General features: G+C 36.3%; 1 protein-coding gene across 2 annotated transcripts in view; it reads right to left on the bottom strand.

The window, feature by feature from the left end:
- Positions 1 to 1427: 1427 nt before the first annotated feature.
- The window catches only part of grk3 (G protein-coupled receptor kinase 3), a 278643-nt gene continuing 264668 nt past the window's right edge, over positions 1428 to 15402 (bottom strand). For both annotated transcript variants that reach the window (XM_048555682.2, XM_059655001.1), the window contains one exon: positions 1428 to 14752. In XM_048555682.2, the coding sequence (XP_048411639.1) occupies positions 14591 to 14752 (162 nt within the window). In that variant the 3' untranslated portion in view covers positions 1428 to 14590. The remainder of the gene's footprint in view (positions 14753 to 15402) is intronic.

Raw genomic sequence — 15402 nt, 5'->3', positions numbered from 1 at the left:
CAAACCTGCATTGACTGCTAGTGGTTATTCCAAATTTCAGGAGAGGTGAGAGTCCTCATTCAAAGAACTCAGTGCCTAAATGGGGGATCTAATATTCAAAAGTACGGACACACCAAGAATCACTATCCTGCCTTTGCTGTTGACAACCCAATACCCTCCTCCCTGACTACCCCTATTTGTGAAGCCTTTCTTGCCTTTACTTACGTTTGGCCTAGTTTGTTCAGCAATCCTGGGTCTCCTGTCGATGTCATTGAAGCAGCTTCAGTTTCGATATTTCCATGGATCTGGATGGTGAACCTTTAAGCATGAAGGAACAACGTCCAATAAAATGAACAAACCACCCTTTATCAAGACACACAACTTGAAAAAGTCTACCACATATTCTTGGAGTATCTGAAAAGGCAGAAAACAGCACGCTATAAGACCACATTTTCAGGCTAAAGCTAATGATCAAATTTATTTACACCATATTTAATTACACAGAAACAACTGATTATACAGCCAATAAATCTGCAATACAAAGCCTGATTTACATTCTACTTTAAACTTCCTGTATTCAAAATAATAATTTGAAATCAGATTCTTTTATAGAATTATTTTAATGAGTCTTTGACTATCTCGTTGTGGGTATATCTCTGCCTTCTCGAGTTTAATCTGAATCTTGTGAAACAGAAACAATGAATGAACCTGAAACTGCTGAATAGAGAAAATCAGACACACGTCTACTTTGCTACAGTGGCCTTTGCCATCTGAGAAGAAAGCAGATGTTTCTTATTTGGCATGCTCTTATGAAGAATTCCTTTTTTTCTTCCCTCTCAACAGTCTGATTATTTTACAATTAATTCTTTCCATCATTTCTATTAATAGGATATGGACAGCAGTCCTTTTGTTGATTTTGTTTATTAGATCAGGACCAAAACAAAATACATTGAAATTGTTGGCTGACATGAAATTCTCTTAAAGTAATTTTAATAGTTCCAATAATGCTTTTTTATTACTGTGGTGGAAAATTTAGCACACATTATAATTTTCTTTAGCTTGAGGTACCAGCCAAAGAAATTTGATCCTGATTAGATTCTAGTTATAAATAGATTAACAAGACAAAGGGGTCACATTGCCTTGGAATTAATAGCAAGTACCATGGATTTTGACACACTTCTTTCATAATGCATCCAAGAGCTTTGTTTTAACATCACATTTTTTGCCATATCTAAAACTCACAAGGAAAGTATATAACTGCATTTTTATGATTTAAGGTGAGACACAACTTTGTGTCTGTCGTTTTGTTTTACAGAAGGAACTGCAATATTTTTCTAGGTTTCTAATTGTGTCAAATTGAACAATATATCCCTGGTATGACAATGGAATAGAAAGACATAAGCAGGTGCTGTGCGTTAGGATATACAACAAAAAATATGAAACCAATGCATGGTCAATTCAATTTTTATTTCTGAGTCTCTGCCCTCAGAGACCTTTACCAGAATTTGGCAGAACGAACAAACAAATATATTACATGAATTGGCATTCAGATAACCCTCAATTTAGCAAAAAACATCAAAAGGCTCTTCACAAAGTGGCAGTTAGCTTGAACAAAAAATGTTAAGGTAAGTGATAAATTACAGTTTAAGGAGGAGATGTTAAAGAAGGTTTCAAGTTAGGAAAAATGTGGTCGAGCAGATTGAGTTGCAAAGAGAATTGCACTGTCTCAGGGCAAATAGTTAAAGTGTCAGTTATCAGTAACGGTGGAATGCTCAGTGAATCAATCAGAAAAGTACAGGGTGTGAGAAAGAGATAACATGAATCAAGGCCAAGAAGGAATTTGTCATTGAGATCAGAATTTGAGAGCTATGAACTGGCAGATGCAGACACAGACAAAGATAATCAAATATAATTTATGGGATAAAATGTTGCAAAGGAATTCTGGAAGAATTAACAATATATAGGTTTGACCTTTGGAAACAAATAAACACATTAGACAAATGCAGATAAGGTTTTATCAACTTTTATAATGAGGTAGATGATGTTATTTCAGAGAACAAAGTAAGTTTTATTGATGAAATGGATATTGTGTTAAAACTTAACTTGGATGAACAAAACAATGGCTTCATACAGTTGGATTCATCTTGTGGGACGAGTTGGAGGGGGAGTGAATAAAGTGCTTGATACGTGGGTGAATCCAGAACAGAACTGACATTGGTCTTGACATTAACTGCAGAAAGTTTTTGAAGAATCAAACATAACATCACCATAGTTAGAATTAAAAACAAGATTGAATCAGTAAAATTATTGTTTGCATACGAAAATTAACTGCATGTACATTGTATTATACAATAACTTAAATAAGAACTGGCTGTTGTGCGAAGGGTGGGAACTTCAGATATTCTGAGAGAGAATACAAATATCATGGAAAGATATGTTTGACTGAGCTAGAAAAGAAAGGAATGGATCATATAATGTTTGCAATGAGCTAATGGTACTCAAGAAATTTCAGACTGTCCAGGGGAGTAGTCTGATCAACCCTATTGAAAATTATGGAGTAATTGAAGAGGAATAATTAATAATAGTTCCATTCATGTAGAAGGCCTACCACAGTTGCGGTTGAGGTAGAAATCAAACTGAAAGCATTTAACAAGGATTGATAGGAAATGCAAGCAGAGAGGTTGGCAATGATGATGGATGCGTTGGAGGACATTAGAAAGGAAAGGAAATTTGGAGTTTGATGGCAGAAGGTGCAATGCAGGAGGTGAAGATGAGCTTTTTAATGAGTACTGTATCTTATGACCAAAGTTTTGAAAGATGTTAAAGGGAATCATTGACTATGTTAGCAAAAACTAGGTTTGAGACAAAGCTAAACAGACAGGAATTTGATTCAGGCAGCATCTTGCGAGTTTCATCGCCAGTCATGGCTCAGTTGATAACAGTCTCACCGACTAATGGCATAGGTTCATGTACCACTCCAGAGAAATTAGGACAAAATCTCACTTGACACTTCATAGCAGTCATGAAGGAGGTTGTGTATTGTCAAAAGTTTAATCTTCTAAGGCCCTGTCTAGCTTTTTTTGATTGATTCAAAATATGTCATGGCACTATTTTCAAGTAACTGGGGAATTCTTTCAGGCATCTTGGCCAACTATTTAGATCTTGGGAGCCTGCTATGTGAAAGTTGGCTATGGTACCCTGCATCAATGACACATTTCAAAAGTTCTTAAATGGATGTGAAGCAGCTGGATATCAAATTTTCAGTGACAAATTGGAGGAGCGTGGAGTCCTCCTGTGGTCTTAGCCAATGTTTCTATATTCAAACTACCAGATTGAAAGTATCTGGTCAGTGTGCTTTCAACTGCTAAATGTGATCTTGCTGCAAGCATCTGGTTTGCCTTCATTACAACAGTGACCATTAACTGCAAAGAGATTTGGGAAGATCTGAGGTTGTCCAAATTGTTATATACGTTGTTTCTTTTTTTTATTACATACATTTATTCTGTACCATGTCCATACTGCAAAAGAACTATCACCACTTTACCAGGTTTATTTCTCAAATCAGCAACTCCTATGCCTCTTATTGTATTGTGGATCAACACTCACTGGATAGTGTGAATCACTCTTCACTACACAAAGATCAGAGTAAACTTTATAATTTCTTTAATCTGGTTTGGATCCAAGTCAATAGTATTGTCAAACATTTGAGCAGTAGAGTTCATTGCAGAATTCCGTCAAGTTCTGATTTCAAATTGCCGTTAATAATAGGCTGCAATTGAAAGTTTACTCATACACATTTGTAGCTGGAATCTTCCATGAAATAAATTGGAAAACTGTAAAAGAAAGATACTCCATAACCAGGACAGGCTAATGTCAGTGTTCTTGTACTTCAGTGATTATTTAAACATGACATATATTCAAGAGGCTGAATAAAACTGAAAATTGGATCTCAAAATTCCTAGAGTGCAAAATGCTTGATTTTTCACTTGTGGGGTGACAAATATTGAGAATAACACACGTTTCTTGGGATTCTGCTTCGTAAATTCCAATGAACAAATCTTCTCTCAAACCTCCACAACAACACCCTACTGGATGCCCACATTGTTTGCAATTCTGCAAATCTGGCTGGATTCTTAAGGCAGAAGTTTTCAGAAGTTTTCTTGCTGTCACAGAGTACGCACTGACACCCAACCCCAGCAAAAATGATTATCAAAGGTCAGAATTTCAGGGTCAGAAATTTCACTCTCAGCAGCTGATGCAGGTAAAGTTTGCAGAGATTGAATAATGTTCAACATATAACACTGATGCTCAGATGAGTGATAGTGTCGGCATATAGCTGTGAACACACATGTTAAAATGAAATTGACACTGATGTAGATGTAGCACATGGTTTGATTAGCCTTCTATGTTGAAATATCCGTAACACATATTTAATCTACACTGTAACCTTTAATTCAACCCATAACCTTTGCAGAAATATGTTGCTACATATATTTAATCTATGCCATAACCTTTAATTCAGTCTCATAACCTTTGCTGCTGTCAACTTGTGTAAGTTTGGCTTTTACTGTGTCATTTAAGATAGCAAATACTTTGTTATATTGAGTACAGTTAGGAAAGGCAGCATCTGATTAAGGTGAGCTGTGAAATTATTTATTAATCCGATCTTCAATGCTATTTGTAGATTAAATTACAGGTTGCTCCTCTCTAAACAAACATTTACCAGATACTGTTGCTATTCTTTGAGAAATATTTGTTAATCATTGTAAGATATTAAACAGATGGAGAAATTGTCCATTTTCATTTCTTATAAAACTACTGGATCTGCATGAAGCAACCTGTGATTTATGTCAGATAGAATAGATTGACATTACAATATAAAACAGATGCACAGTTTTAGCCTTCTGCTATTGTGTGATTAACAGATTAATGTCCTCCCACTCAGAGTGCTTGCTGTCCATAAGGAACAAATTTGTGCAAATAACATTCACTGGTACTTGTTTTAAAAGCTTGTTTGTATCAAAGTCCATCTGGACTGTTAATTCAAAATAAAAATTATGACATCACTTCTCAATCAGCATCTTAACTACGTATACAGGAACTGTCACATCAGTTGAAAAATCAATTAACGTGGTTCACCTGAACTGTATAAAAGAACAAAAGCTATCGTGATGCAAGAGTGCTAACGTGAAGTACACTGAAATGGGACTTTCAACTACTTTCTGTTGAAAAATTCAAATCAATGACATGCTGGCAAGATAAACTGTACAATTTGTAAATCTCCGGTCAAGGTCCTTGAGATGGCAGATTGTAAAATGTTATAGAGCACAATGAGTTTTAAAATTGCATGGATTTTAAAACCAGCGGGGTTTCTTTTTAATCTATAATTAAAAATGACCTGACAACAAATGTTGAGCAATTTTTCAGTAACAAGTGAAATAGTAAATTTAACACAGATTCTCAACACCATTCTGTTTAGGGAACAACAGTGTGAGCATTTATATTAAACTTCAGTTTTTAAAGGAGGGGATGGGAGTTGGAAATGACAATTTTCCGCTGCCCACTATGCCAATTAGGTAGGTTCACGTTTTTCTCCAAATGTGATCTGGCCATCATTCTAGAGGATTACATTTCTCAGGTGGCGGCAGGATTCTTTTTACCTAATTTCAATCTCTATATAGTGCCTAACCTTTTAATAACAATATAATTTTCAACACTGCTGGTTGAATTATTCTGCTGTAATTCATTACACCAAACCACAAGTGCAATCCTACAAGTCATTTGGCTCCAACAGTAATTAATTTGTTAAAGTGCTTTGAGACATTTTGTTGTGATAAGGTGCTTTATAAAGCCAAACATTATTAATACCATCATTGTAAAACCACCTCAACAGGGCAGTTTTATGGCACTCTTGACAACTTGGAGAAAGCAGCCATTGTTACGATAAATGCCACATTTCACTTTGGAAGAAATGATTTTTTTCTTCCACTTTTCTCTCCTCCTCGTCTGAAAAAGTTTATTCTTGCTGGGAAATAGTTTCATTAAGTGCTAACAGCCCACCAGTACCTTGCCCAAATGATCATTATTCAAGGGTGAGCCTATTGAGAAGTGGAATTACAATCAAACCTAATTCCGTTCTCACATTATCCATACATGGCTACTTTTCAGAAGGTCAATTAAGTTTGTGAATGTTGGCTGGTTTTCATTTTCAGAAATACTCATCAGATCATTCTACCAAGACAAGAAACTGAGCCAGATGAAAAGCTAGGGAACATTATTTCTTACAGAAGTGGTAGAAATGTGGAATTCGCTCCTATAAAATTCAAGTCGATGTTAGTTTGATTTAAAATTTTAAATCCGGAATAGACTGCTTTTTGCTGGTCCAGGGTAATAAATGATACAGAGCCAAGGTAAATGGACTGAGTTAGAATTCAAATCAGTCATGATCTGACTGCATGGCAGAACAGAGTGGAGAGGCTGAATGGCCTACTTCTGTTCATGGCTTAGTTACATGTTGCCTCTAATAACTATTCCACCAGAGGAGGAGAGAATGCTCATTTACATTTTTGGGATCAACTTCCACACCTGAGTACATTAACATACCCGAAAACCTCAGAAAGGGCAAAGAATCAGAAGCAATAATGTGACCACATGCACAGTAATGATTCAGACAAGAGTTCAGTTTGGAATGTCAGAATGTCACAATGATGTCAAAGAACAGGTTCACAATAAATAACATAATATGTCTTTTTGGTCTCTCCCTCCTCCCCCCTCCATTCCAACTTTTACACTGAAGACAGCATGGCAGCAAAAGTATACATCTGCATCCATGTCACAGTACACTAAAATCCGTTTAAAAAAAATACAACTTGATGACTGAGAGATGGATAGGGAAAAGAGGGAGGGAAGAGATCAGACATTCTGTATATAGGATGCTCCTTTTTTTTAAAAGAATATGTACATCAGTTTGATAACAATACTAATAGGATTCAGTCAATAAACAAAAGCTTAAAAAACAATTTTTTCTTTTTTTTAAAAATTCAAGCACTGTATAGAAGTTGAAGATGCAGCATATCTTTGTGGGGGCTAATGTGTGTTTTCTATCGTATGCTTATTCTGAGGCATGGTCCCTCTGAAAATGGCAATAGGCATGCCCAAGCCAAAATCATTCCAGCCCTGGTGCTCTGCACTTTTATTACCATAACTCACCATAACTAGACAAGAAAACATTAATAGATGGGCAAGTTTGAGGATACAAGCTCCGTAAGTTTTTACATGATTTGCTTACTCTTTACAGGGAAATACTGCTCCTTTCATTTGTTTGAAATTAAACAACATTTCTGGTTAACAACTAGCCACTTTGTGGAGAATGGAAACCCCATTTTTGGTCCTATCCAAGCTTTCCATGGGAAATGTCAGAATGTGCATATCCTCGAGTCCAAATTTCTTGGTGTTTCCAAGATTCTCCAGTGTGCTTCAGCTTGACTGTCATGGGCATGAATCTGAGCATATGCAAATCTCCAGGATCCAGATTCAGCAAGCTCACAAATCATTTGAAAGGCATTTAAATACCAAACAATCATGATCAAAATAGCTCATCTACAATAACTGCAACCACCCTCCTCAAAACATCCCAACTCTCAATCAAGTCCGTGCAGCTTCTTGCAACCTGATTTGTGAAACTCTGGCACAGTAACTGGGTTAAAAAAACTTATCTGTTAAACCACATTGGCCACCACTAAAAATGCTGCAACTTTCAGTACATCCTTAAAAGCATTTCTTCAGCAGTATAAAGTACAGGAATTAACCCGATTCAGACAGCCTCATTAATGCAAAGCAGCTTCTTTCACATCCCTGAAAACTGGTGCAAAAAAATTTTCAAAATTTAAAAAAAAACCCACAGAGCAAATGAAATTGAATTATTCAAATTGTGCAGAGACTCAAAAATGCACAAAGTTTACCACAAGCTGTTGCCATAAACCACTGCTTCATTGCTATAACCTGCCACTATAAATTATACAATTAATACAACTAAATTAGGAATCAGCAGAAATCTCTGCCCACTTAGCTAGCTACTGATGCCTTGCTTGCACAGCTTCGAGTGCAAGACACTGCTTAACGATATCTTCTAATCAGTGATAAAAGCCTTTCTGCCTGCAAGATGAGGAAGTGGCTCAGTCTGACAGACCTGGATGAGTGGAAAATATTGGGAGAGGGAATTATAATGATTTTTCTAAAAAATGCAATGGCTTGGAAATTGACAGGAATCTTTATTTATAGGAGTAGTTCAAAATGAATAAAACACCATAAGCAGCTCAGAGTCAGCATTCATATGTTGCATCTGAGTGGTAACTATTCCAGACAAGTTTTTGTGATTTCTTTTAAGAAAAGAATAACACTCTAGTTGTAGAATAGGTACACTGTGAGATAAATGCAAATTAAAGAAAAACATATTTCTTTACCTTTTTAAAAAAAATTAGCCCTTAGTCTGTTATAATAGGCTTCTTTAAGGCCAAAATTCAACAAAGATGTTGAATAAATATCCTTAATTTTTGTAAATACAATTTTGATTCTAACACATTACCTATCCCCCCCAAGAATGTAACTCATATTTAAAATGGTTCTTCAGGTTTCTTCCTATAACCTATTGGGCAGTCAATTGAACAATGCTGTGAGGGTGTATAAAGTAATATTTCATCTCAGTGCAGAAAAGGTACTACTGATCCTAATATATGGAACATTGTAGCTAAAAATGCTGCAGTTCCAACAGTTTCTTTAGACCAAGAGAAGATTTGAATTGTCGCAAACACATTATTTATTCATATACTATAGAATGTTTCATACGTGAGGAATTAGTAATGAGTCAAGTCTGGGCACAGTAGACACTTGAGTGATTGTCCAGAAAGATCACCTTCAGAATACAGGGATTTGGAAGAAATGCAGAATGACCAATAGGGGCAAAAGTATGACAGGTTTTCTCTTGTAAATCACATTTTTTTCTCTTAAAATAATTGTTTTCAGGTTCCAAAGTTTTTTGTACATCAATAATTAATCCCTAATTTTCTCTGAATTTTTAAAAGCTGGATCATATCCACAGATCAAAAATGTCTTGGCCTATCTTACAGGCAACGACTAAACTGATGTCATTCCAACAGTTTCCATTCTTCTGTCCTCATAACTAGAATTTACAACTTTTCCTTCACTTCACATCTTTCATATGGATCATGGATTTCAGTTTAAAAAAATGCTGGGTTCCAAGCATTAAGTTCAAAATGACAATTTAAACTAATACATAGCCGAGTACATAGTACAGAATGTGAACTCAAATGAGGGATTTTAGCATTAGACTTTGAAAAAATGAAACTTAATTCATATGTGAGGTTAGAGCACAGCTGTCTAATCATTCCCTACAAAAGTAAAATATTGTAAAAACCACAACGAGGTTCTTGGCAGCACTTTTAGTTTGTAAAGACTGAGAATACCATTGAAAATCTAGGTAGTGACTGCATACAATAGCATTAACAATTGTGAATGAAAATATTTATATCTTAAACAACAATAGGGCTGGAACTCTATGTCTCTCTCAGCACACTCCTATTAAAACCCTAGTCTGATTGTATTGAAAGAACCACAAATTAGACAGCAAAATTAATGCACCATTTTGACTGAATGCTGAATATTCTGCTGAAGTGTGTTTATTTTGAAGTCAAAGCCTAGCACTAGGTCAATAACACTGCTATAACAGGGATGTCACTCCCAACACTAGGAATTCATGTCCGAGTTAGCTACGTATTTAGTCAGGTAGATCACCAGCAGCCCATACACCGTGTGCAACTGTAATATGGATGGGACTCAAGCTAGGATCCGTGGCTTCAGGGCAGCCTGGCTTTCTTTCTGGAGACTGGAAGCATGAGCATCCTCTGGTCTAGCAATAGACCTTCTACCTTCTGGCGTCTCAGTCAGGCAGACAACAGTGTGTCCTCTAATTGCATAGGTGCCTGCCATTTACATTTATTGAAAAGACCTCCACATGACTACGCTGATTGCTGGGCCAGGATTTCTTCAAGATTAAGATGCAAAAGCAACTCTATGTAATGAATCTGTAATGTATGTCTCACTGCACAACCTATTAAACATATTTCACTAGTAGTAAACTTGGTAGATTTTGACTCAGGAAGACAAAACTCAATGTTATTCAGCTGAGAAATAGAGGAGTTACTGCACCATTTTATGTTACAGTATTGTTGCAAAAATATGTCCTGGATATGCATTTTAATAATCTTTAATTTTTTTTACAAAACTGCAAACAATTGCAATTTTAGAAATATTACAAACTTCCCTCTGTCTACTTCACATTTATATATCTTAACACATAGACAGAAGAGCCTTCTGTCATATGCTATCAGGTTGTGTCACAAGTAAGCAAGCCCCGCTAACATTATTTCTGGGTCATGTACCCTTAACAAGATGGAGAAGCCACAGACTGAAGTCATTAGTAACTCCTACATTCCATGTAACTGTAAAACAACATTTGAACTGGGTTACCTGGGTTATGGTTATGTGTTAGATGCTTTGCAATTTAGGATTAACATTTAAAAGACATATTCATGAAGTATAACAATACTGCTGAAGTATTTCTTTTTAGATTTTAGATCAGGCTATTGTCATAAAAAGAAAGCTTTGGAAAAAAAAAATTGCCATCAATAGTTTCTACTGCATATACAAAACTTAACAATTAAAATCTTAACCTCCTACCAAATTAAATTTAGTTTAGTGAGATTTCCCATTCGTAGTGGCTCATGAAATATTATGTTCACTGTTGAAATATGGTGGAAGGGGGCAATTCATGGATCCAGCAGAAATTAATAAATTTTCTCACCAACTGAAGGTGCACATAATTGGTATCCGTTTGGAGTCCATTGCTTTTATTAAAAATGCATTTGATGCAATTAATATAAAACCATCACAAATAGTGGCATCTTATCGTTCACAAATTCTAATGTTCTTTGTAGCTTCTCATTTTGTATTTCTCAATAATACTGACAAAATGTGCATTGTTTAAGAATAGTTACTAAATACAGACATCTAAGACATTGTAACATTCACTAGTAGAATGGTCACCTTTCATTGACATGGAGTTCATCACACTGCTCCAAGTAATGCATTATATAATGTGCATTAACCCTCTTTCACAAATTCAAACACCAAAAGTTCTTGATTATGGTTTAATCCAAAACTGATTCAAGGGAGAGGTCACTCCTGATTTACGGGATCATTTGCTTCAAATAAGCAATTTGCCCCTGCCATGTAATAAGAGAGCAACGGCAACTGGCGCTCAGTTTTTGTATGGAGGATTTACTAATTGGATTATGTCATCAGAACGTTATCCTTTCTATGCTCTTATGTTTTTAAAGTTTAAATATTTTCATAACAATCTCAGCCACTGCACAAGTACTAAAGCGCTGTGGGTGATGGCGCTTAACTTGTGTTAAACCTTTCAGAAATAAAAGTTGGTCAGTGTGCGATATGTAATACTAACTAATATAACAAGCATTTTTAGGGCACTATTAGAAGAATCATATCAATGTTTGAAAAAAAGTGAGGCGGATTTTGTCATTTTGTGGAGCACTGCCCAGATGCAACATGGAGAGAGAAATTGAACAGTGAGGATGGCACACCCCATTACCGGCACATGGAAGGAACTCCAAGGTTCTGCTTGGGATTATACTCTTCCCTGTCCAATTTTCCCCTTTGTTCTCTGATGAAATGGAATAGACAAAAATCTTCTGAGCTTTAAAGTATTGAGGTTACTACGGTAACAGATCCAAGCTATGATCAGTGAAAATTCTACGGAAATAAGTCATTCTTGACCAGGAAATAAAACTCTAAAGTGCAATATCAGAGATAACTCCTCCAACAATGCAGAATTAGTGAGTTATTGATATGGATTTGGGCACTTATTTGGTTAGATCAGTTGACCCTACAATTCTGCACATGCATGCCGCACTTTAGGCACTGTTTCTTTTCAGAGGTGGCCTGTACAGACTGACTGTCTCCTTTAGGAACATACAAACTGTACTAATGCTTCCTGAGTCTGAAATATGACAATATTGCATCAATTCAAAATACACTAATGTATGAACTGAGAGAAGGAAAGCAATCTCATCTGTGGAACTCCCACCAGTGTTGCCCGAGCACCAGGTGGCGCTATGAAATAGTATAGCGATAACTATATCCTATTTCATTTCTTTTTGTGGAACAGGAAGTGGAGTGGAGAGGAAAGAGACAGATAAAATGGTGGTATAATGTCTTTTTTGGAAGAAATAAGAGATAAAAACTGGTTTTCTTCTTATATGATAGACATCAATGTTAACCAACTGAATCTACGTCCACCCTTAGGATCAGCACTGTTGCTTCTCCACACTCTTGACCAGCCAGGTTACGTATTTATTGCTGATTCAAAAGTAAGCTAGTAACATCATCCAACTTGGCAACAGAAATTATTATGACATTAACCTGTGTGAAAATCAATTGGAACTGACCATAGACTATCTTGTTCCATCGTTCGTTCTCAATTTCTGTCAAAGCAGCAGTCCGTGGCAATAGTTGTGGCAAATTTTGAGCCCAGATGTCTCCTTGCTTATTGTTTTTCCAATACACATTAAATGCAGTAGTTCTAAATAAAAATATAACCAGATAAAACTATACACATTACCTTGGTGTTATTTTTACAGTTGAAATATGAGGTTTAAACATTTTAGTGGTACTGTAGCTGAAATAAAATGCAACAAAAAAAACTAAATGAATTTCAGCGTTGATGTTGCTCCCTAAATTCGGATTAATAGCTGACCCTTGTTGCAACTGACCAGTTATTAAGATGTAACAATGCACTGTCACTGTGTTCATAGAAGACATGTCAATAAAGCAACTCATGCTATGCAATCACCATTTAAAGATATTCTCAAGTTGTTACCATAGATTCTTGGTATATTAGTTCTTAAACATTATGTACACTTGCACAGTAATATCAATGATAAATATTTTACTTTTCTCTTAGATTGGTTTTAAAATCTTCCTTAATCTGTCAAGTCCATTGGCACTTTGCACTTCACGGTGGGAAGGGGACAAAGACTTTACAGAACAAATCATATGCTGCATGGATTAGAATGGTAGAATGTAGGGATTCCTAAACTTTTTCATTTCACAGGAGCAAAGGTGTAGGTTGCAGCACACATTAATGTTCCATCAATGCAATGATTTCAAAACTCTCCAAACTGTGACAAGTAATCTAACAATGCAATGGCTTCCTGTGATCCTGGATCAGTATCCGTTAACATAGAAATCAGGACCGGCTAGGTCTGTAGATCAGCATTTAAATATTTACAATAACTGAAAATTGCCCAGCAGTAGCAGAATAGTCCACGCTGGAACCAGATATTACAGAAGCACAACGGGTCATGATCAGTAACTATAGTTATATATCCAGTAACCATAGACACTTGGCAAAACACAGAAAACCTTGTCATTCGTTATCCATGGAAACTCGACAATGATGTGTGACTGTGTTATCATCTAGCAACCACTGAAACCCTATCAACAAAACAGGCCACAAAGCAACATCCGAGTAGCCAAGAAAACTTAGTGACAGCTGAGAGATAGCAGTTATTAATACATTGACAACCTGGCAATCCAGAAAGGCAGCAATCATTCTTTTGTCATCAAAGAAACATTGCAAATAGCAGAGATTTGGGAGGAATGCTAGGGGTGGTGAAGGGTGAAATCAAGCACCAACACATCATTGTTTATCATTGTCCTCATAACAACGGGAATAAAGTAATCCAACATCCAACTGATGTTTGCAATCACCCAATGTTGGGTACATACAGAAAGCAGCAGCTGGTAAAACACATAATACGTCGCAAGGTAGCGAGTCTGAAACAGCAAAAGAAACCCAAGCCAGATGACGATGATACTTATTGGCACATGGTGCTATCAGTGACAAATATGTCACAAAATAGCATTTTGAGATCAGAGAAACCATGGCGACTGATGGACCACTGATGATGGGTCAATGTTCTATGTGATATGTTGCAGTTCAGAAGCTAAAGAAATCTGAATGAATCAGTGACTGAAAATATAGGTCCTGTCAGCCACTTGCTTTTTATGTCAATGTTCCTCCGACTCTCTGATATGAAGCAAAGAACACCACCAGGGCGCAATGACACACGACAAAATAAATTCTCGAAAATTATTTGGCAACATCTTCTAGTCGATTCCTGTGGAGTTGGCTCATGAACCCCAGTGGTTACTGTGGTTTCAGTTAACAGATGCGACACTCGTTCGTCAATACTTCCAATAGAAAATACACAGCCAAACTGTTCCAAAAAAGTCTCACATTCATTATCTACATACATGTATGCATATATATAGTATATATATACACATATAGATATATATATATTTCTATATATATATATACCTTATTTATGGGATCATAATTAATTAATAACAACACGCTGGACCACGTACGAGGTGATATATAAGTAGTTTGCACAAAACCATCCTCAGGTCTCTTGCTTCGGTTCCCTGACTCACACAAAAATGCTCTCCCTTAAAGTCCATTGCTGTTCCTGTGGCTGAGGGGGGGTTTGGTCAGCTCTACCACTGCCGAACGTGACTTATTCAACATCTTAGGGGCTCTTCGAAGGACCCTTTGGGCCTCATTGAAGGCTTCCGTTAATTCTTTCTTCCACTGGATGAACTCAGGGTCACTCTGGTTGGAAAAGAAATTGCAAAGGAATTAATGAGAGACACTGCTTATATTTGGATTTCCCAATTTTCTCCAAAAGTCACAGTTTAGTGCTAGGTACAGGTTTTGTTTTTCCTGTCAGCGGGAGGATTCTGGTTCCTTCGCCATTAATTGTTTGGGACTCATTGTCACATTTAATTTGGGACCTTTATAGGTAACACAGACAGTAAGATATGAAGTAAGATTGCCTCCTATCTTCATATGGTAGACCTCACGATTGAGAAGCAATAAAGCACACCAGTTTTTCTCTTGTGCAGCATCAAGGGAACAATTCCACTGGTGAAAGAAACAGCAGTGACTGAATTTCACTCATTTCAAGAAGAGGGATTTTTTAAAATCAATTAGGGAAACAGGAATGCTTTGTGAATAGAAGAAGGATGACTGACATGATACTGAAATACTGAAGTATTGAAACATCACTGTAAAGCTCTTTCTTAAATTAATATTTCATAATGATTTGAGCTATGATAATTCAGTTCTTTTCTTGAACAAAAGAGAGACAAAACAAATTAAAAGCTAATAGGTAATGCAAAGGGTATATTTGTCTCATAGCTTTTCCTTATGACTGCATCAGTGCCAGTCAGCATAAAGTTTATGGAGACAGAGCAGACACA

The sequence above is a fragment of the Stegostoma tigrinum genome, chromosome 26 (genome assembly GCF_030684315.1).
Source record: "Stegostoma tigrinum isolate sSteTig4 chromosome 26, sSteTig4.hap1, whole genome shotgun sequence".
In the NCBI taxonomy this organism is placed as follows: Eukaryota; Metazoa; Chordata; class Chondrichthyes; order Orectolobiformes; family Stegostomatidae; genus Stegostoma; species Stegostoma tigrinum.
Note: the sequence above shows the minus strand (reverse complement) of the source record. Positions and strands in the feature narration are given on the sequence as shown.